General features: G+C 42.4%; 1 protein-coding gene across 4 annotated transcripts in view; it reads right to left on the reverse strand.

The window, feature by feature from the left end:
• Window positions 1–3,519: 3,519 nt before the first annotated feature.
• Window positions 3,520–24,448, reverse strand: part of BRD1 (bromodomain containing 1) — a 117,551-nt gene continuing 96,622 nt past the window's right edge. For 3 of the 4 annotated variants that reach the window (XM_019491534.2, XM_019491539.2, XM_006267802.4), the window contains exons 10-13: window positions 22,819–22,946; window positions 16,421–16,530; window positions 14,071–14,225; window positions 3,520–5,446 (exon numbers count right to left, since the gene is read on the reverse strand). In XM_019491534.2, coding sequence (XP_019347079.1) covers window positions 5,263–5,446; window positions 14,071–14,225; window positions 16,421–16,530; window positions 22,819–22,946 — 577 coding nt within the window. In that variant the 3' untranslated portion in view covers window positions 3,520–5,262. The remainder of the gene's footprint in view (window positions 5,447–14,070; window positions 14,226–16,420; window positions 16,531–22,818; window positions 22,947–24,448) is intronic. The other variant, XM_059725901.1, reaches the window with a different exon arrangement.

A 24,448-nucleotide genomic window follows, 5' to 3' on the forward strand; every position in this document is an offset into this window, starting at 1 on the left:
GTATACTGGGAAGTAGCAGTTGTACTAGGAAGCCAGCAGAGCCCTGTTGCTCCCAACTGTTCAACTACAAAGTGGCCTGTGCAATGGACAAGCAGGTATGGTGGAGCTTACCTGTTGCCTCCACTAACAGTGCAGGGTGTAGCTGTTGGGGAGGCAGACAGCTGGCATACAATAGATCTCCACTGTTGTCACAAGCGGAGGATTCCTCTTGCACAAAAATCCCTCGAAGGGGCTACGGGGAGCATACATTGCCAACTAGCTTAAATTTGTTTTATGTCACATGCACAGGCCTTCCTGAAAATGTACTGAATACACCGTGTTTAGACAGGTGGTTAGTTGTGTTATTGTAAAGTTAGATAGAAAGTAGGGCAGGGTGGCACCTCAGGCCTCTGGCACAGTTATTGTGCAATTGTGTTAATCACATCATAAGTAGTGTTACACCTTAAACCTATTAATGGCACCATAAAGTGGCAAACTAAACACAAAGTTATTCCAAAAAAATGTAGAACACCTTTGTAGCTCATTTGGATGGCACTGTAAATTGAATGTGTACCACTCCCATGCCAATGATGACAATCAGCTGATAAGGCAGGGACGGGCAAAATACGGCTTGCAGGTCACATCCAGCCCGCCAGGCCATTCTATCCAGCCTGCAGAACCCCTAAAAAACTTAGAAAATGAATATTTATTCACCCCTGCTCTCTGTCAAAGCTGGCTGGAGTCGGGGGCAGTAGGACCCAGAGGGAGCCCTCAGCAGGCTTGAGCAGCCCAGGCCCATCCACCCCCAGCCAATTTCCTGCTTTCCTGCCCCTGCCCTGCTCCAGCACCACTGGCTGTGGCTCCCAGCTGCATCCCCAGACTGTGGAGCATGGGACTGCACTGGTAGGGTCGTATATGTGTGTGTGCATGCATGCCTGCAGGCACAGGGGCAGTGTGTGTGTGTTCATAAGGTGAGTCCCACACACACCCCTCCCTACACATGCACCTATGCCTCTCCTCACACTGCCATATATAAACCCCAGCCACCCTCCTCCTATACCCACCCACCCCCCACAACATACAAGAATAAGACTGCACAGTAGCTTAATATGAAGTCACCTCTACACAAACACATGTAAATCAGGACAAAAATATATTTTTAAATAAAATGAATGAATGGTGTAGATGATCACTTTTTAGAATATAATTTGGTATTTTTCTGGTTCTGAGATAGCAAAACCCCTTGCTGAAAGAAGTACTTCTGAGGGCAAGGAGAGGGACTTCTGGTGGTAAAGGTCAGGGGTTGGGATTTGTAGTCACAAGATGGCAACCAGGGGGTGGGGCTTGTCACAGGGTGGGACTACCCATGCAGCCCTTGATGGCTTGCCAAAACTAGGTAAATGTACCTCCACCCAAAATAACTGCCTGCCCCTGTGATAGGGGTTAACATCGGGGTTAAGGGTTAGGGAAAGCTCTGCTCCTGATACTAAATGTCAGCTGACAGGCGAGTGGGTTGCAAGGTTCCAAGAGTTTCTAGTTGCTGGGAACCTGGAAACCCTTAGCCCAGCAGCTTTTCCTGCTTTGGACTGAAGTACCTACACTTTGTAGACATTCTGGGGCATGGGGACCCCAGAATGGAAGAGAAGCTCCACAAGGATTTCTAAAGGCCATGCATGTGACTGGCCTATCTTGGGCCAGACTTGCAATCTGGGGGAGGCTCTCAGACTGGACCCAGGACTGTTGGGGGCAGAGTTCTGAACTGAACCCAGAACTATCAGCCCTAACAGCCCCAGGTCTCAAACCTGCAGGATCTGGGCTGGGGCAGCTCAGCAGTGGTGGAGTTTGGACCACAGTAATTTTATGCTGCATCCCAAACATCACTCCTCCTGTCGTACACGTCTGGACTGGTAGGAGACGTCATGTTTGGGTTGCAATGTAAAATTCCTTCAATTCCAATTGCACCATCATTTTAACACCTGTCAGGTCACAGAAACAAACTGGTTTGGAGACATGAGCTTTCATGGGCAACAACCTGCTTTGACAGATGCGATGAAAGACCTGGCAGAGAGAGTTTTATAAGAATGGAAAAGGACAGAAGGAGGGAGCACTGTTGATGAGTAACTGTGGATTGAGAGGCTCAATTGTGTTCAGTAATGCAGAATGCCCAAGAGCAGGATTTTGAATCAATCAAGTTATGATTTACACAATCATGATATACACGTACATGTGAAGTCAGGTGCATTTCCCTAAAACCAAATATACCTAAAGTTACCTATTTTTCCCAGATGACGTGGAATAATTACTAAAGGCACAACTTTGAAGTTCTCCCTGTGCAGAAAATTTAGGCATTAGAGGATGGGCTGAAACTTTCACTTTTTTGAATTATTCATTACACTGTAACTTACAATATTCACTTTAACACTGCTGCACACTTCATTAAATTATTTGCAATGATGAACTGAGCTGGTTTTCCTACAGCTGATACTAAACATTTACTAAGAACATGCTTGGTTGGGCAACATGCAGTTTACAAAAATCCATTTTGTAATTCCATGCACTGCAGGCCTGTGTTTTTGGAGACAAAGGATACACCTGACCAGAACAGCCTCCTGGACAGCAGCAGCCAACAGCAAACAAGAGATCATGGTTAGCACTTTATTGCCTCCAAGTTCCCAGTATGATGGATCTGGCAGCCATTTACAACTGGGTCAGTAAGTAGCAGCCAAATCTGTGCCTCTGAAACCTTAGCAATATGTCTTTACTTGGCCACTCCGTCCCAGTTTAGGTAAGAGCAAAGGACCCATATTTCCCTCATATCAATTTTTTCTTCTGGTAGACAACTAGAATGCTTCAGAAATCCTCAAAAGTTTTGCTCCTTGCCAGTGGATGACATCCAATTTCAACAGTACTAAGAACAGTGACATTGTAATTGATACAGATTTTTCCAGAAAAACACATTTTGGGATGAAACAGATGCGAAGGGATAAGCACCACCCCCAAGGGATTTAAGCATGAATTTATTTTTTCTAGTCCCCTAAAAAGTAAGGTCTATTTTCTTCTGTTCCCTCTGAAGAGGTGGATATGACAGCTCCCTCCACTCATTTTGAACTTCCCATTAGAACTGTAAGACAACAACATTTAAACGTTGGGCTTCTACCTCATACACAGTGGCTGTATCATCATACCGTAGTACCTTAAAGGTACCTGATCAGCTTAATTCCCTCATATGGAGCAACATTAATGTTTTCTGTTGCAAGTAGGAAAAGGAGCTAAACTGCAGTTCAACCATTTTCTACACAGATTATCTATGAGATTACAGGGGTGTAACATGGTTTTTGTTAGTGAAGTCTCATATACTATAGGAGTGTAACTGGAATACCCAATATGTTGCTCTTAGCATAAGATTATACTTCTACCCCATATGCTACAACAAGAAAGCAATTAGGTTTTTGATCTAGTAGCTCCCTAAACAATTCAGTGCAGGACTGGGAAAAGGGGCACTATAGCAGAACTGCAGGGGCCAAATTCAGGACAAAACTATCAGTTGAGAAAGAAATTTTATTTCAAGCTTCTAAGGGGGTATTACAAACAATAGAGAATAAAAACATTAAAAACTATTTAAAAAGTAATTGACTGTCCCTTTAAAATAAAGATTCAAGCAGGTTTACAATGAAGAATGCTATTCAATGAAATTAAAAAAAATGTAAATTATTGGTTTTGCTGTATTTGCTAATCCATTATAAAAAAGCTGGGCATAAATACTTCGTGCATGTATATGCATTATTTGGTGTTTCATATTATATAACTTGGTACAGTATTTAGGATATCACTGCAAAAAAGTTCAACACAGTGCATTTATAAATAATGGAGGCATTATAAATCACATTGCAAACATACCTTGCCATTTTCATTGTTACAAATTCAGTATTTCAGTGAATGTAGGAATAAAGTAGCTACAACAATCAATATCTTGACTTTATTTTTTTTAATATAAAAATTGCAGTTCTGGAAACCCACCCTCTTTCTTCCCCCTGCCCAAACATAATGCTTTACTTCTTAAAAATAAAAATAAAGTACTAATTCTATATACATCACATGTACCATACAAAAATGTATCCAAAGTTTCTATTGCTACCAAAGTGTTCTAAATTAAAAGTTACATATCCCCTTATTGGAAACAAAAGATTACAAGTTACAAAAATCAAAATTACACACAAGCCATCAAATCATTTTATACAATTTCCAATACACTTTTCTCCCAAGCAGGTTGTCTTCTCATGTGCCTGTATAAAAATGCATAATAATATACTTTGTCAATTTTTTTTTCATTATAAAGCAAAATTAGTACATTTTCTACAATAAATAAAATATAGGGAGGCACATATATGAACAAAATAAAATCTATGGGAGATAGGTGGGATGTGATTTGGAAAGAAAATGTGCTCTATGGCTTTAAGCCAGATTTGTTTAAAACAAAGTAACCAAAATTTTGAAAGAACAAAACAAACCAGAAAAGGGAAAATAGAAAAAAAGAAAAACCCACAACCTATTTGGGCAACAATGGAGTGTTTTTGGTGATTTGCAGGTGATGTACATAGCATAATTTTACTCTTGATGTCTTTCTCACAAAGTACCCTCCAAAATAATGTTACTTTCTTTTTTAAAATACACATTTTTAATTGTAAATTTACATCAATCTTAAATAAGTGGTACTTTGTGCAAAGAGCAATGATTTACACAAAATTAAACATTCAGAAGTCTTTTCAGAAGCTACAGATTAAGGAAAAATGATACAAGCAGCACCATATTATATATATGATTTAGGCAAACATATATTTGATGTCATTTTGATATTATACTTTAAAATTCACTAAGCACTATAAGCTGGAAGAGAGTGCTTAGGTAACTATGTTTAGTTTAATGTAAAACCATGGAAATGAAAACCTACTCCCTCCCCAGTAATTTCTTTAAAAAAGGAATTAAACAGCTACTCCTAAAAATCAGAATAAGTTAAGTGTTGAATATACATATATGTACAAAATATGAACACTATGAACAAGACATTAACAGGTTTAGTGGAAAACCCTCCAAACTATAACACAATGATAAAATCATTAATCAATATGGCAATGGTGATTTAGAAGAACTGCTCAACTCTTTCAAGTTTGCAGAACTCAGCCACTGAATCAATGATTAAGGGGTTATATCTTCAATACATTCTTTTAGACAAAGAGGTTAATTAAGCAAAGTTCAAGTCTGTATCATGCCTTGGTAGCATCTTTGTTAGTCAATATCACTGAAGTCGCTGACTGGTTCTCCATGTACTCTACTCAGGTGATTCATAGCACGATCAAAAGCAATTCTTACTGCTTTACGAATGCTTGAGTTACGACCTTCCATCATTTTTAACTTGTCTATGGTCTCATCAATCCCAAGGGGAACCATTTTGGATTTTGGAAGCCACTGCCTACAAAACACAATAAAATAAAATAATAGGTTAAATAAAACAGAGACCAAGAGGATCTTCCTAACACATGGGTTGTCAACTGGGGGTATGCGTACCCCAAGGGGTACCTGAGAAGGCCCTAGGGGGGTATGTGCGGGCGGGCAGGGATGGAAAACTGCCATGCACCATCCCATGCTGCCGCACAGGTGCCACCCACTCAGGTGGACGTGGGGGGCAGGGGAAGCTTGTACGCAGTGGTGGCTGCCGCTCCACATTCAGCCACACACCACTCCGTGCTTCCGGCTTCACATCCAACCACCAGGGGTATACTGATCCAAAAAGGTTGAAAACCCCTGTCCTAACATATTACAATAGCTCTTTATATAAATGTTTCTCATGACACATTGCAAAGGATTATATGTTTTAAAACAATTTCTATCAAGTGTTTTTGAAGAAAGGTTTGAAATGCCAGGTAATTTCAAAATTTTTTAATTGACCATGGAAAATTTTCAAATCCAACAGGCACCCCAGGAATGTAACTAATGGCAAATATGGGAGTCAGCGGTTCACAGATGCTAGTGTCAGAAAGGACCTCAACAGATCATGGAGATCATGGATCCGTAGGAACTACTTCACAGTTAGGGCAGCTAGGATCTGGAACCAACTACCAAGGGAAGTGGTGCTGGCTCCTACCCTGGGGGTCTTTAAGAAGCGGCTCAATGCCTACCTGGCTGGGGTCACTTGAGCCCAGTTTCCCTCCTGCCCAGGCAGGGGGTCGGACTTGAAGATCTACGAGGTCCCTTCCGACCCTACTTCTATGATTCTATGGAGTCTGACCCCCTGCCTGGGCAGGAAAGAGTGCTGGGGTTAGACGACCCCAGCCGGATGCCTATCTAGCCTTCTCTTAAAGACCCCCAAGGTAGGGGAGAGCACCACCTCCCTTGGATGCCCATTCCAAATTCTGGCCACCCTTACTGTGAAGTTCTTCCTGATGTCTAGCTTAAATCTGCTATCTCAGTTTGTGACCGTCTATCACTGTTACCCCAAGATGCACCCTGGTGAACAGAGCATCTCCAATTCCTTGCTGAGCCCCACTAATGAATATGTAGGCAACCACAAGATCAGCTCTCAACTTTCTCTTGTGGAGGCTGAAGAGGTCCAGGACCCTCATAAGGCTTGTCCTGTAAGGCCCTAACCACATGAGTGGCTCTCCTCTGGACCCTCTCAAGTCTGTCAACATCCTTCTTGAAGTACGGCACCCAAAACTGGATGCAGTACTCCAACTGCGGTCTGACCAATGCCACACAGAGGGGAAGTATCACCTCTTTGGTTCTATTTGTCATGCATCTGCTGATGCATGATAAAGTGCGGTTAGCTTTGCTGATGATTTCGTCACACTGACTCATGTTCATCTTGGAGTCCACTATGACTCCAAGATCCCTTTCCACTTCTGGGCTGCTGAGAGGGTCATTTCCCAGCCAGTAGGCATGCTGGATATTTTTATGTCCTAGGTGCAGCATTCTGCATTTGTCCTTGTTGAACTGCATCCTATTGTGTTCTACCCATTTTTCCAACCTGTCCAGGTCTGCCTGCAATTGTTCCCTACCCCCCAGAGTGTGCGTTTCACCCTACAATTTAGTATCATCTGCAAACTTGGACAGAGTTCACCTCACAACTATATCCAAGTCACTGATGAAGACACTGAAGAGTACAAACTGGTCAGAGACTGGTGTAAAGACTGGTCAGAGCAATCCTGGAAACATCAGCAGGAAACTTTTTCCTATGCACTTACAGGATATAACAAGGTCATTAGGAACAGCCAACGTGGATTTGTCAAGAGCAAGGCATGTTTAACTAAGCCAGTTTCATACCATGGCAAGGTGGTTAGAGAAAGTAAGAGCAGTGGATATACTTTGACTTAAGCAAGGCCTTTAACATCATCTCTCATGACATTTTCATCAGGAAGGTAAGGAAATACAGTCTAGAGAAGGGCTGTTCAACTTTTGAGTGCCACGTGTCCCTCACACCACAGGCTACACTGCTCCCAACTGCACCATGCCATGCAGTGTCAAACCATGTGGAGCCCCTCCCCTGGGGCTCCAGGCAACAGGGGAACCACCACCACCATCACCATCACACTGTGTGGGGTCCCTCAGCACTATGGGCTGTGCTGTTCCACTCACAGGGGGAGGAGTAGGAAGCAGAAGCGGAAGGAGGTAGGTGGAACCTGGAGACTCCCATGGGAGCAACAAGAAAACAATGAGAGGGAGCAGCACCTGGACTGGGAGCCTGGGGGCTACAGGTTAACCCCATCAGGGCTATATGCACCCCAGAAGCTGCAAGTTGTAGAGCCTAGATGAAGAGCCTAGTTGTAGAGGTCTCTCAAAGGTTCATCAATGGCTCAATGTCTAAGAAGTGAGGTTTCCTGTGAATCTGTCCTAGACCATTAATTATTTGAAAGATGGTTTGCAGATGATACAAAGTTGAGTGGAATAGCAGGTATTTAAGAGGACAGTATCAAGATTCAAACTGACCTTGATAAGTTGCCTTAAATTAAGAATATGAATTTCAGTAAGGACAAGTGTAAAATACAGGCCTTGACCGAATATAGAACAACCAAACACTATCCAAAATAGAGAGTCCAGCTTTCCCCTCCTTCCATTTTAGGATTTAGTGATATCATGAATTTTTGGGAAAATAAAGAACTCTGAATTATAGTCTAGAATTAAAATGGAGGAAATTCTTAATTTTTTTAACTTAAGCCAAAGGTTCCCAAACTTTTTCTTATTGCACACACCCCTTCCAGATTCACCAGCTGCCTGTGTACCCCTACCAGCATACACTTTATATTTTAAGTCATTAAATGCCCATTATTATTATAATGAAAATTAAATCTGCTACTGCACAATTTCTCCTGTGTACCCCCCAGAGAGGTCTTGTGTACCCTAAGTTTGAGAACCCCTGATTTAAGCAATGAAAGAAAAAAATTTCATCTTCAAAAACTGCTTAGTCAATCCAGTTTTCTCAAGTTTCACAAAATGGAAAAATATACTTAATTAGGGGAACTGAGGAAGTATGTGTTTTAAAATAAAATTTTAATATTACTTTCAATTTTTGTGCTATGAGGGGAGAAGCTTCCAATGATTTAAAATTATTAAATTTTGATACTAGAAGCCCATTTAAGTGTGAACAAGTAGGAATTAATTTTAAATACTGTGTGATTATATTTTCAGAGTTAAAAATTTAAGAGAGAAACTGGAAAACTGTCTTCCAATCTAAATGCAAGTCAAAGAACTGCAGATGAATAGATGGGAAGTAAAAGGAAACAAGACAACAGTGGCTAGCACAATAGGCAGCAGTTCAATCACTGCCCCTCCCCCCCCTTTTTTGGAAGCACCATGGAAAAAGTTCTGAAGAGTAATTTCAAGGGATGATAATGAGCTGGAATTAAAGAGGTTTATGGGAAGCTCCTCCTGAATGTGCAGGGTAGCACTCCAAGTTGTTTAAAAATATAACAAGTGATGCAAAGTGGCCTCATAGGCTGTTCTGAAGTGAAAGACAACAATCGATAGTAAATGGACTAATAACTAGGGATATGGTTAGACTGGAGGGCTTGGAAAGTAAAGACAAATAGTTTGTTTGATATGAAAGAAAAAAAAGCAGCCAGTGGAATGATTCTACACGGGTGATGTGGTCAAAGCCAACAGGACAAGAAAACGAGCAGTAGCATCACAGTAGGGTGCAAAAACAAATAAAAGCTGATAAGAGCACTGATGAGACTTTTAGCTGTGTGGGAAAGGCAGTATCTTAAAGATATTCCATGAAGGGATCTGCAAGATTCTCAGGCAGCATGGCCGTGAAGACCTAGAGCAAGGTTCAAGTTGAAGAGCTTATGGACCTGAATTAGCAGAAAGAGTGGGGGTGCTGCCAGCAACAATCAGGAAAGGAGAGAGTAAAGAGGAATTCTGGTTATTTTGAGCTTAAGTGAGATATCAACAAGCATATGCTAAAAGTTTTTATTAGGTCAGAAAGGGCCAAATTCTAGTTCACTTCACATGTACAAATGGTTATTTTCCAGACATTTACATGACATTTTACTGAGTTTTTGCAATAGGCTACATGCCAGCCAGGCCTCTCCACCTCTACGCACTTGCAAAATTCTACCTGGCAAAAACACATAATAGGGGTAGCATGGGCAGGACTACTATAATGAAACTTCCCATGCTTTAGTCCATAGTAGGAAGTAGAAGACCCAGGTTCTAGTGCCTCCACTGACCATACCCAGAAGGGGTTTGAAACTCTCTGCATTTGACTACTCGACACAGTGCTCTACCCATCCAGCCACAAGTCAGGCAAAAACTCAAATCATTTTCCCCAGTACCCAAGTATCTTAAACATAATGTTCATTATACAAAATGGATAGAAAGCAGTGGAGAAGTTTCCAAGCTACTGGGAAACAAGTGTCTAGAGCCAGGGTCTTGCCCCCTCTAGAGCTCTCCATTCACTTCACTGAGCCACACATGCTCAAAATTGTTATCTTTCCGGCCTCTTGCATCTCCCTCTGTTGGCTGCTCCCCTGAACCCATGAGTACCTTACCCTGCTCAGGTATAGGACTCTCCTCTTTTTTGGATACACACATACATATTTTTGTAACTGCCCATCCAGAGTGCAGCCTACTGCACACATAGCTTCACAGACATTTGTGTGTCCACACTGCATGAGTAACAGAATTGAAAACTGCATAAAAATGGTGAAAGTACAATTTATGTAGCTGAAGAACTTATGTGGCTTGGGTGTGTAAAGAGAAACAAAATTTGTCCTGTACTGTCTGGGATATCTTTGATAGTCTTAAGCATGGAGATAGTATCTTGTCCTTGTGTGTTTGCAAGTGAGATTATCCACATATAAGTTATAGAGGAGGAACATAAAGGATGGAGGACAGGGCCCTGTAGAATCACCACAGGTTGTTGGGAAGGGAATCAAGAGAGTCCTCTGAAGGACATACAGAATGAACAGTTAGAAAGGGAAGCCAAGCCATAGGGCTACATTTAAAGAAGAACAATCAGTTGTAAGAAAGTTACCTGAAGGATCAAGGATCACTAACAATGGAGTATTTGTTCTGAACTCTGGCTAAGAAAATTACACTGGCAAGCATGTTTCCAAGGCAGAAGATACAGAGCAGTATTTTTATGCATCACATTCAACAGTAACAAGGAAGATAGCATAGCAAAGTAGTATCTGAAAAATCAAGTGTTTTTTAAATTAAGATGGAACACACAAAGGGGAGTTATTTACAAGTAAGCAGAGTTTTTCAAGATACTTTGTCCATATGCATTCTCAGTTCTGGGTATGTGAACAATCACTTCTTGACCTCTTGTAGGCTAAGATCAAGTGTGCTTCAAAAGAATTCCAGTTACTAGTAATTTACCATTCAAGCAGTTGTCCACATATGCATTTTTACTTGTAAGTAACTCCAAAGTAGTGCTTGTCACATATAAGGAAGTGGGCCTCTAGGTGAGAAGCGCTTGGAGGTGTGCTGAATGTGTCATCTACTTTATAGCACTCCACAAAAGCATAATGATCGCAAAGGTATGAACTGAGTTTGATAGTGAAGAGTTTCTCTGGAAGTGAACTACACTTTGGTGAAGTAGACAGGAACCACCTAAGGACAGCTATTTGGCTGTCTGATAGCAAAATTTCACACAACCTGATAATCAGTTATGCACATAAATGTACATTTACATTCCTTGACTATAGCTACAAGAACCCATGCAGACTTATGGAGGGGCTTACTCCTATGCAGTAATAGGCCAATGTCTCCTTAACAGCCAGCATGTGTAGCAAAGACTCAGATGGCAGGTATGTGGTTTTGGGGGAAAAATCTGCTGGTTAAGTGAAACTCAGCGATCACCTTAGGGAATAATCTTGTCAAGGAAAAAAAAAGGTAGCATGGGTGGACCCCTCTATGAAGGCCTGGATCTCACCAATCCTTCTTGTGAAAGTGACTGTTACCAAAAGATGCCACCTACCTGGAGAAGTGCGGCAATCAAAAGATCACCAAAGGCTCATGAAATGGGTGCATTAAAGCCATGAAAGATAGGTTTTGTTACACATCTGACCCAGTCAAGAAACACCTTTACTCCCTCCTATGAAAAATCTCTGATCTACTGGACATGAGAGTATGTGACAATGTACCAAAGCTGCTGCAAGAAGAACCCTGATTTTGCTCACAGATGGGTTTTACAACTAATTGGCCTAACAGGTAGTCCAAAATGTTCTGAACTGAGAAAAATCAGCTGAAGGAAGGTGCTTGGAGTATCACCAGTTGGAAAATCTAAGGTGGCAGGTAAGTTTGTCCGGTAAAGTAATTCCTACTATGGCTGACGATGTTTTTGACAGGTGAAGAACATCTATGCTCTACTTGCCATAATTGCCATCCAGCATCCAGGTCATGAGACGGAATGGGAAGAGATCCAAATGGAATCAGTCATACTCGAACACAAAAAGCCTGGGTCAAAGGATAGTGCCAGAGTACAGGATTCAGTGATGGACACTATTTCCTCCTTTCTTGGCTTAAAGTATATACACACCTCCAGATGGACAGTGGAGGAGCTGTGACTGTCCCGATCCTTGTTGTGGCAGCACAGCCCCAGCCCTTTTCCCATCTGCCCCAAGGCGCACATGCCAAACAAATTCCTTTGCATGCCATACTCCGGCATATGTGCCGGGGGTTGCCAACCCAAGCCAGCGCATACTTCTCCACAGGTACTACTAAAGAAAAAAGTTTCTGCTTAGAGGCTCAAGGGCTAAGCATACCCACAAGTGAGAATGTGCATATGACCAATTACTCAAAGGAGAAAATACACATTGTATCATAAAAGAAAGAGTGAATCAGAGGAGAGAGAGACCCTAGTAAAAGTAAAGCAGCACTGACACAAGGAGACAGGAAAGAAGATAAGAAACTTCTATATCTGATAGGAACAGTCATAGAGAACAGGAAGGGCAACTAAACTAAGGGAAAAGGAAGATCATATTGCACTGTGTCAATTTAATCTTGCAAACAAACAAGCAAAATTAGAAAATCCTGCATATAGAGAAAAAGTTGGCTGAGGAATGAGTAGAAGATGCAAAATAAAAGGACGTTGAAATGGCAGCTTTTAAGGGTGCACGATAGAGAATTTTTGGGCACATACTGATGGCTGATTATTAATGAGCCATATCAGCCAATACCAATCTGATTCCGATATGCAGCCAGGCAGCATGGATTTATTTACCAGCGTCCAGCTGGTAAATCTGTTGTGGGGGAAGAGGCGAGGGAAGGTGCAGATTGAGGCCCCCGTGGTGAGGGAGGGAGTGCGTCTGGGGCTGGGGCAGATGATGCACAGCCAGGGGATGGAGCCGTGAGTGGTTTGTCCCGGGAGGGGGGAGGGGAGTGCATGCAGCTTCCATCGCTGCGCACACCCTGGGAGCCATGGGAGGTGTGTGCCCCCAAATCTGCGAGCGGAACAAGGGTGAGCTACTGCTGCAGGCTGGGGCCCGAGTGGCGCCGAGCTCTTCCCAGTGCGGGGCTAGGCTAGGGATGTGCTCAGGTTGGGTGGTGACAGCACTGGGAGGGGTATATGGGGGGTGCTGCAGCCACCCTAAAATTCTCTGTAGCCCCCCTCCCAGCACCGCCTCTGCCTGCCCTGAGCACAGCCTGGCCTGACACCCCTGCCGGGAAGAGTCTGGCACCACCCTGGCCCCAGCCTGCAGTGGCAGCCTGCACTTGCCCCGTGAGCAGATCCAGGGGCACACACCCCCCATGCCTTCCCTGGGGTGCATGCAGTGGTGGGAGCTCCTCCCTGCCCCCAACCCAGACAAGTCATTCACAGCTCCATCTCCCACTCTGCCCTGGCTATACAGAGCCTGCCCTTGCCCCTGCCCTAGCCCCAATCCCTCCCTCACCATGGTCAATGTGCCACTCCCACTCCCCTTCAATCACAACAGACTTCACTTACCAGCCAAACACTGCTGCACTCCTGGTGCCTGCATGCTGTGCTGTGGCTGCGCGCATGCACGGGGCATTTATTGGTGGCATTATTGGCCACATCAGCCAAAAAAAAAGGCTGACTGCTGATGCAATCAATTTTCCTTATATTGGTGCAGATCCGATATGGAACTGATGTATGAGTTCACCACTAGCAGCTCTGAAACTCAATTATGCCAAAGAAGTAGAACTGTTTAGCACAAAAGACAGCAGAACCAATGGGGGAACAAAGGGGTAGAAATTGTACTACAGAAAGTCAACATTTGCAGATGAAAACTGATGAAGAAAACACAACTCACTTCTTTTTTTTTTTTTTTACCTTATTTCCCTTGAAAACAAACTTCATAAAATCACCAGAATAATGTTATGAAGTAAATATAAAAACAAACCACCTTACACCTAGCCAGTATTTAGTTCATAAGTAACTGGAAATAAAAAAAAGTTTCTTTCAGCAAAATTTGGTTTCAGAAACAACTCAGGACATTAAAGGTTGAATAAATGGATAGAAAAGGTGTTTCAACTCTTTCGAAAAACTAAAATATGAATCATTGCTTTGGCTTATAAGTCATTCAATTAAATTAGATGTTCCATATATTTTAAGTAAATAATTTTACATACCAACTTCTTTTGTTGTCAAAAAACAAAACTAAGAAGAGCTTCTCATCTGATTTGGTCTGCATTTGTTCTCCAATTTTCAATACATCTAAAGGTGGCACTGGTATTGTAACACCATTGTGATGACCAGCAACACGAGGCATTTTAGGATCAATAATCTACAAAATGGAAGAAAATTATTCTTAAAATGATGAATACAGATTAAAAAGAATAGGCTTTTTTTTTTTTTTTTAATGATGTAGTTAACTGGAAAGATACTGCCAGTCAAATGGCATAACATAAATAAGCATGCTACACATAAGCTTTTAAATTTAATTAAACTAGGTTGCTTAAACATATTTCTAATCAACTTCAACCAAACTGAAATAGGCCTGGCTTAAAACAAGTATGATCCACCCACACAGTCTCCTGCACCTCTTACATAAATTGAATTAAAATTACATGTTATGTTTAACCAGTGTAATTCTCCATGTCAACAAGTCCTTAAATCACTACTTTAATTTCAGAATATTGAACTATACTTGACATATAAAAGAAAGCAAGCACAAGATTAAAAAAAAAAAAATGGCAACTAGTAAAACTGGGGGAGATCAAAATTTTATCAAACTTGACGCATCTAAAAAAAGGCCTGATCTTCAAAGTATGGCTCTTCAGCACTTTCTGAAAAATCAGGCTATTTAAAAGGTATCTTTCTTAGGTTGGCTACCCAAAAACTGACCCCAAACCACTGGTTGCTTTTGAAAGTGTTGACCACAAGCTAATGCAGGGGTGGGCAAAATGTCTGATCTGGCCAGTAGCTGGACTCCATTTCCCAGCAGCTCCTGCCCTCATGGCTTGGGTCGGTCTCTGTGGAGACCCAGCTGCATCTGTGCAGGAAAGCTCAGGCTGGGGTTGCCACGGAAAGCAGCCTCAGCCACGTCAGCAGTGCACGCGGCAGAGCAACACAGGGAGCTGCTCCGGAGCTGCTGGGAACTTGGGTGGGGGCAACTTGCTCTGGAGCCAGGACAGAGCTGCGATCTGTAGCCTGCACGCTCTGGGCAGGGGTGCACAAGCAGGGGATCATGGCTCTGCCTTGACTCGGGACCAGGCTGTCACCACTGCAAGAAGCCAAGGCAGAGCCATAATCCCGTTTGTGCGTTCCTGCCTGGAGCGTGCAGGCTACAGATCATGGCTCTGCCCTGGCTCCAGAGCAAGATGCCCCCATCCCAAGTTTCCAGCAACTTCGGAGCAGCCCCCTGCACTGCACTGCGGGCGCAGCTGAGGCTGGTCTCCATGGCAATCCCAGCCTAAGCTTTCCTGCACAGGTGCAGCTGGGGTCTCCATGGAAACCAGCCCAAGCCACACAGGCAAGGGCAGCTGGAGTCCTTGGCTGACCGGATCCAGCCCACGGGCCAGACTTTGCCTGCCCCTGGGCTAATGTGATATCAGCTCAGCATATTTCTCTTCAAATCTAGTATCTTGCTTCAATAATGATCCAGAGTTTCAAAAGCAAAAAGGCTACTGCCCCTGATGTGATGTAATGCTGCACTTGGAGGCTGAGGGCAAACTACCTTCCTGCACTGAAGCCAAAGATTTAGTTACCATGGGCGTTCATACATGCGCTCCGGGGGGTGAGGTGTGTGTGGGAGGGGTGCTTTAATTAGAGCGGCTCTGAGAGCCACTCTAATTAAAGTGCCTGAAGCATCACGTGTATCAGTGACCCCACGTTGAAGATGGCTCTGGGGGTAACTTTAATTAAAGCTCAAACAAGCTTTAGTTAGTGTCCCCATTGCCATTTTTTGAGTGCAGGGACACTAAACCACGTGACATTGAAGTCTGCTGGAACACGGTAATTACCATATGCTGTAATTACAGTATGTCGGAGCAGCCTCAATGTATACGTATAGGTGCCCCATATTCCCAGCATATACCTACTAACACAGGGGTGGGCAAAATGCGGCACGCGGGCCAGATGCAGCCCACCAGGCCATTCTATCTGGCCCGTGGGGCCCCTAAAAAATTTAGAAAATTAATATATATCTGCCCCTGGCTGCCTGTCATGCAGCCCTTGATGGTTTGCCAAAACTCAGTAAGCGGCCCTCCACCCAAAATAATTGCCCGCCCCTGTACTAACAGGTAATGTGAGTATAGTGGCCCAGTCTAAGCCCAATGTATCATAAACTACTACTGAACAAGACTTTTTCTACTACATTCATGGAAAATACAGTAAATAAGGTAAAATGAAAATTTACTTTTACACAAATCTGAATCAGAATGTACAGGTTTCTTTGGAGGTTATGTACAGCCAGGTGTGCAGAACAGACGAAGTGATACAAGCAGTTGAGGTAACACTAGTGGTAAGCTGCATACTCACCAGTGCTGGGTAGGAGGGGTACCCACTGCATTTGGCCCACACTACTTTTAGTGGCTCAAGCACAGACGTTGCAGCATCAGTTGAAATCCACATACTACTATGTCCAACTTCTAAGAAAAAATCATAGTTAAAGTTGTAGGGAACCATCAAAACAAACTTGGGTTATTTCTGTGGTGTTCTTCATTTTGTAACCTAAAGGTGATAGAATCTTTATGATACTTTAAATACACATAGCCCTTTCATCCACGGATTTAAAAAACAAAAAAAACCACATAAGGTAAACACATGCACACTACCTTTCCAGTAGGCTAGTACTTAAGAAACTGATTAACCCAAGCAAAATAAGAAAGGCCAAAATAAGAAAAGGTATCTAGTGATTAAAGGTGCCTAACTATCTTAAACTGCTTCATTTTCAGATGTATGCTCAATAGAGCTGTGCGAAGCTTCGGGTGCTGATTCGATTCGGAGGAGATTTGGCCCGATTTGGTGGCTGAATCTCAGAATCTGAATTAAATCGGGAGACCAATAAAATGGTCCGAATCAATTTGAAGCTCTCCAAATTGATTCAGAGAGCTTCGGAGATTTGGGCAGGATCCACTTGCCGCTACAGGGAGCTGGACCCAGACTCAATGCTGGTAAGTAGGGGGCGGAGGAGGATAAGGGACAGGACCATGGGGGGACCCTCGCCAGGCCCCATCCCCTGCCTGCTCCCCCAGCCCTGACACCTGCCCACTCTCCCAGCTACATCAATGACTGCCCTGCCCCAGCTCCTGGCTCTTAAAAAAAAAAGCCCTGCACTCACCAGCTGCTGCAGTGGCCATTGGGACTTCTGGGGGCTCGTGGCAGAGCCCCCCCCCCCAATGGAGTGTGGGGCAATGGGGATCGCCCCCCACCTGGCAGGAGCTGGTGAGTGCAGGGCTTTTTTTTTTTTTTTTAAAGAGCCAAGACTCTGGGGCTGGGCGAGGCAGCCATTGGCAGGGCTGGGAGAGCGGGTGGGGATGTGGCCAGTTTGATTTGGAGAATCAGCCAATCTTGTTGCGTCTGAATCTCCAAATCAGATTTGGCCAAATTAATTCAGGACGGTGATTCGAATCACTGAATTGAATCACTGTCCCCCGTATCGGCCAAATCTGAAGCGAATGCTAGCCGCTTCACGCAGGCCTAATGATCAACACATTGTAATACTTCTGATGAAAGCAGCTCCCATAGAGTTTAGGGCACCCAAATTATTAGTTACTTTTGAAATCTTCTGCCAAATCTTTGCTTCGCATGACACAAGTTAAGGGGTTTATTGTTTCCATATTCATATCTTCATGCTTTGGGTACATTCCAAAAGAGAAGCTTGGTTGACATTTGATAACTTAAGACATTTTACATGCGAGAACAGGTCCTCTCTGCTTTTCTTAGTCTGTCATATGAATTTTAATTAGATTTTCTCTTCCTCCATCAATCTCTTTAAGTCCTTGCATTTTTTCTATGGTAACTGTCTCAACAACTCACTATAGGATGCAGGAAAGTAAAGAACTGCTGTAAAACATATTCCTCCTCAAGAGGCAGCATAGTGAAAACAGGCTGAAAGTTACCACCTCCATTTGCTTCCTTAGCTCCTCTCCTGCTTCCCTGTCCCCCATCCCCCACTTTAGTGGAAAGAAAGGGAAAGAGACTGACTGAAGGACATGAGAAAGTCAGAGACTACCAAGAATATGAAGATCATGAATGTCTACAGGGATGAAGGAGACTTATAGATCAAAGAGTGATGGGAAAAGCAACTCCTGTAAAATACTGCCAATCTAATCTCTTCCATAAGAAAGTGGAATGGGACTGAGGGAAACCAGAGGGGAACGATGACTCTTAGTAGCTGAATGGTTCTGATACATATTGTGAAGAAGGGAATCTCCAGCATTAAAGCCAAAAGTCTTGTAAGGCTGAAGTGACCTATTTTTAGCTGTTTAGGACCACCATTGATTGAAGTTTTCTTTCCTATTTGAAAAAAGGTGATGCTTCTATACAGAAAGCACAATAATATTATAAACGTTTCTCCTTCCCAAGATCAAGAAAACCACTGTAAAATCCAGAAGGATTGTGTATTTTCTGAATAATGAAATTTCCAGGCAGGTTTTGGCAATGAGTAAATATATAATGATTTATAATTTCAGCATCAGAAAAGCGGTAAATTTTCTGCAATACTTTTGGGAAAATTTTAAAAACAAGCATCTGAATCCATTAAATTTGTTTTTAGAACTATAGGCACTTAGTGTTTCCAAAGAAAATCACACTGTTTACACAGAAATGTAACTTTTCATCATTCAAATAGACTAATCGTCAATCTCATGATAAATTGCAACATGCTACGCGTTCAGGGAAGTGCAGGATAAAATGCAAGCCAGCCACATAGATGGTGGATTGTATCCAGTTTTAAACTGAACATGTTACATTGGTGCTGGATCCAGGGCTCCACCCTGTCCTGATGCCAAAGATCATTTGATAGTTGATATCGGGCAGGGGGCAGCCTCGGGGTCCAGGACAGAGTACCATCCTGCTCAATGGCAGAAGTCAGGCAGCAGGTAATCCTGGGCTCTCCAGGACCTGGCCTGCAGTGTAAGGCTTTAACTGTCCCCATGCCAGGGTGAGCTTGTCAGCTGTGGAATCATCTGTAAGAGTCCTGCACTTGCAGATGATGCTGCCACAGTGCAGACAGCTTGAGACTGGGGAGCTCCTGATCCTTAACTGCATGCCCCAGCAATGTAGCTATTGTGAGGAATTTTGTGGGAAGAATTTTATACCTAATCCCAAAAATCATGCCTTCTGGTATGCCATTATGCAATCATACCAATGTCTGTCAGGAGCCTTAATTACTACTGCATCATTGTCAAGACATCAAAAGGAGATGCTTTAAAGCTAAAGGAACCTAGGATTCATTAAATAGGATTTATTAGTTATATGGAATCAGAAAAAATAATTACTGCTATTTTTTTCAGGAGTTTTAAAGTCTCTCCAATGGCTCTGGTTCATGTATTTAAATTAACAGGACTATATTAAGACAATAGGGTAAAACTGATATGTGTCCTGGTTCTACTGTTTAGTATTGAGTCTTGGGAGAAAATCTAAACCCATTCCTTTTTCACACTACTTTTTATCCAGTTTTTAGGGAAAATACAAAACGTTTGCAGACATATATTCATTACAGTCATAATGTACTTTAAGCACAACAGACACAGATTAAGGATATGGTAATACCAAGCCTTGCCTTTAAGGAACTTGGTTAAGGAGAGAAGACAATAGAAAAGTGTTTTAAAAATGTGTCAATTTAAGCAAATAATTTGGCAAAAATCTAAAATTAACAGAATAATTGTTTCTGCATGATGTAAACTAATTTATCTAGGTAAGAATCTCTACAATTTAATTATTCTGTAAAAGGAACAAGATAGTGAAAGTATTTAGGATCAAATATATGTTCATATATTTACAGAGATGCAACAACAGCACTGATATCAACTGATACTAATGTAAGTTGTTATAATGCAACAATTACAATTGCACGCTCCTACAGCAATACAAAATATAGCAAAACTGTTGCTACTTTAACTTTTATTCAGGATTAAGTTTCAACAATTTAGATTTGTTGCACAACTACCAGAACATGAAGATGTAACAGTTACATCTAATAGCTGATACAAAATCCTATGCTGAAACCTCTTGCTCTTTTAAAGTGGTTATGTCTATGCATAGCCAAAATCGGGCAAAGTTCTACAAAACTAAGCCTAATCAACCTATGGAAAGAACAGAACAGTATCTTTTCTTAGGAACACTTAAAAATTAAGTGTTTTAGAAAACTGCTTAAGAAAACCTTATATTTCTGTCACATACAAAGTCAATGTAAAATAAAAAGAAATGATGGTTTAAGGCAGACTGGGTGGTTTTTGTTCCCTTTGTGTCTTGTGGCAAGGCTTCTCTCAGACATGTGACCAACAGTAAAGATTCCTTTTAATAGGCACTTAAGGACTTTGGTGATGGGGGGTGCTGTATAAATATCTATGGTCAGTAATTACCTCCAAAACAAAGAGAAATGCAGTCATGGGACATTTTACTACCTGGCTAGAAAAATCTAAAATATCATCAGACAATTTTAATGAAAATAGTCATGAAAAATTTAATGAGCTGAAAATATATGTATAGCTTAGTATTGAAGTAACAATTGCATTCAAACTCTCTACTTCTGATGTTTGTAAAATTGCTGTAAGACCCTGTGGCCTGTATGACCAAAGATTCTGCTTTCACTGTTTAAAAACTGCAAATTCTCTGATTAACACCCCCCCCAACCTGCATTTTAGCATGATTAAAATGAAATGCTACTAATATATCTATCTATATAGACAGATATAGATCTATCTGTCTCTATATAGCTATACCTATATATAGATATATCTATATGTTGAATACATTGTTTTATTGATATATTTACAATTTTAAAGCAAATTGGAAGCCTACCAGTGTCTCAATCACTATAATAAAATAAATTCTAAATACCTATAAATTTTGGCATTTGATTTGGGTTTTTTTATCATGGAAAAATCACAGCTCTCCCTGCCCCCTTTGCTCACCAGGACACAGGTCAAGCTACAGCTGTCCCCTCCCCTTTGAAAAGTTCAAGAAACCTCACAGAGGCAAGTGAAATTTATCATAGATAGATTCATAGACTGTAAGGCTGGAAGGGACCTCGCAAGAGCATTGGGTCTAGCCACCACCCAGCACCAGGCAGGAAAGAAAACTGCGGTCAGGTGACCTCAGCAAGGTGACTGTCTAGTCTCCTCTTGAAGATTTCCAGGGTAGGTGATTGCAACACCTTTGGAGGGAGCTTATTTCACAGCCTGGACACTCTCTTAACTGTGAAGTTTTTCCTAGTGTTAACCCTGAAATGGTCTTCCAGGAGTTTGTAGCCATTACTCCTGGTTTTCCCCAAGGGTGCCTGGGTGAACAGTTTTTTGACTAACACTTGATGTATTCCCCTTATACAGCAGTAAGCTGCTACCAAGTCCCCTCTCAGCCTTCGCTTTTTTAGGCTGAAGAGACCCAAGTCCCCCAGCTTTTCCTCATATGGCTTGCCTTGCAAGTCTCTGATAATATGGGTGGCTCTTTGGACTCTCTCAAGCTTTTCCATGTCCTTGTTGAAGTGCAGCACCCAGAACTCTATCTGCAGTCTCACCAATGTCAAGTAAAGAGGAAGAATCACTTCCTTGGTTTTGCTTGATGCTAGCAAGCAATGGAGCAGTACTGTGACTTTGTTTCCTATCCTTGTTAAAATCTCTTGAAATTTAGCCACATTGTATGTTTCTGGGGAAAAAATCATTACGGGGCATACACTTAATAGAAACTTTAACAGACACTAAATCAGAAAAACGAGCCTCTCTGTCTCCATTGCTGGCAATGACTTGTCTATTGACACTAAACCAGCATGGAAAAGGAAGCCATTCAATTCAAGGTCACAGGATAAGGGAAGCAGTCTGCTAGTACTAAAAAGGACACTATGACTGAAGCTTCCTGGAGGAGGAGACTCAGACCAAGAATCAGTTGGAGAGAGCAAACAGATCTGACAAGGTAGTGGAATGTAAGAGAGAGCTGGGGTTGACTAGGCAAAGAGACTGCAACAAGAAGCAAGGGAGATGATTACAGATGAAAGCCAATCTAGCATCAGGAGAGGAGCTGAGACGAGGCAGAACAAGACAAGGAGACTTGTGAAGAGAAATCTAAAAGCAGAGATGGAAACAAGGGGTGATAGGCAAGCTGACAATGGGGTGGGTGTTGTTTTTTTTTTAAATAACTATCCATCTCCAAATCTGGATTTAGAAGTCTATTATTTTGCTCTGTAGAATTCTGAACCCAGACTATGGAATTACAACAACCACGAAATACCGTTCTGCTTCAAGCATTCCAATCAAATAATCAGAAGCTCTAAGTAATGCTCCATTTCTTTTGTCAAAATTCTGTCTACTCATCCTTATTTATCTGGCTTTTACAATACAAGTTTATGTAAGAATAAGCCTATCAAAAGAAACAGAACTCTTCATTTACACATTGACACTTAAAATGCCAGCCAGCAAAGCTGCAATGGAGATTCTAGACCAAATTACCTTATTTACTACAAAGATACAACTTATTTGTCATTCCTTATTCAGAATTTAAATCACTACTGACAACCATTTCAAAAGCAAAATTAGTTGAAAGGACCACATTTTTATATCCCCACCTAAGAAATGCTCCCATCAATTTCAACAGGGAAATCTGTTGGGCACAATCCTCATAATGTGGATTTAGCACAAGATCCATTAATATGGATTTGCACCAGTTGGTAAAATTCACAATTTAAATTATATTCTTAATAGTATATGCACTGTAATTACCAGCTGCAATCCTTGCTGCTTTTGCGTAGTTCCCGTTTTCAATGCACGATATCAATTCACTTCGGTCTTCCAAGGTGTGTCTTCGTATAAGTGCTGGTTTACCTTTACCACACTTTGGCAAACTAAAACTGTAGAGATTTTAATATTAAAATATTATTAACATTAAAGCTAGAATGCTCCCCATCAAAACAGTGAACAGGAATTTAAGAAGCCAGTACAGCTGCTTAAAAGTCGAGTTTTTAATTTAAATACATTTCACAGAAAACTACAAACTGACTCAATTTGTACTTATAAGCTAACACAGGCCTGTCCCACCTATTTGTGGCTGGGGCCCAAATGCCCTCTGGGCTGCAGCTGTGTTGGGGAAAGGAGCATACACCAAACAGGTTGCACCAGGACATGCCATGGGCCTCATGGATGCCACACAGTGCGCCTACTCCCCACACCCCCACTGCTGCACCACATGCCTGCATAGGCACCCTCTGTCTCCACCATGTGCCTGCATGGCCCAGGCTTCATTCTCTTGCTTCCTGCGCCATGCTGTGGTGCACCACCCCTGGGTTGGGGCAGGAAGGGGAAGACTTCTGTTTCAGAAAGAGCAATGGCAGGAGCAGCAGTGGGGTGGGGGGACAGGGGATGCAATTTAACCACTTGTGGGACACCAGCTGGACATTCCTGGGCTAAAAGAAAATAGAATTTTCTTTTCCATTATTTCTACTCTATATTAACCTATCTTCCAACTGTAGGCAGGAATTTCTGGTGAGAATCATAAAAAAAATTTAGTAAGAATAATAATTCATGGAAACCACATCTAACCGAGAGGCACCTAAAATCCAAAGTTTAAGTTTTCTGATGAAAAACAAACAGAAATGCCATCTGCTCCTCCTCCCACCCCCCGCCTTCTCCCAAAATACACTCCTCCCCACTCCTTTTGCTAAATGCTAAGTTCAGCTGCTGCGCATGTCCATAGGCACCACCACTTCTAGGCACCTAAGGTTGTCTGGGATTTACAAACTAGAGGTCTCTACAACTAATCCCTGAAAGAGCCTGATCTGACAGATCAGGTAAAACTGCACCCAACACACACAGAAAGTGTGATTTTAGTGTCCCTGGCTATTTTTATTCAGAAACACAAGGATGCTCATATTACTTCTTATGTGGCAGCTTAACAGTTAGAACGCTCACTCAGAGCAATAACCCAGGAAGAAGAAGATGTGGGATTAAGGCCATCCTTCTCTCCAGCTCCCATCTTTCACCTGGGAAACAACCCTAACCACCAGGCTAGAAGATAGCCTAGTCTGAGGGCAATCTTTATCCCTCTTGTTGAAGCTGACATGCTATAAAGAAAGGGACGCAAGAGTCCCAGGGCCAGAAGTCAGCAAGCAGGACAGAACCTAACTCATGGGTGGGGAAAATATGGCCCGTGGGCTGGATCTAGCTCACCAGCTGATTGGTTCTGGCCCGCAGGCAGGCACCCACAAGTTAATTGTATCCAACCCTGCAGGCGCCTGCCCCTGCTGTGCTCAGCATGGAGCCAAGTCCTGCCTGCTCCTGCATGGGACAGCACCTGCTGTGCTTCCAGCCTACCCCACCAGAGGGCACCAGCACTGTCCAGCAGGCACAGATTCCA

The sequence above is a fragment of the Alligator mississippiensis genome, chromosome 4 (assembly GCF_030867095.1).
Source record: "Alligator mississippiensis isolate rAllMis1 chromosome 4, rAllMis1, whole genome shotgun sequence".
Lineage (NCBI taxonomy): Eukaryota > Metazoa > Chordata > Crocodylia > Alligatoridae > Alligator > Alligator mississippiensis.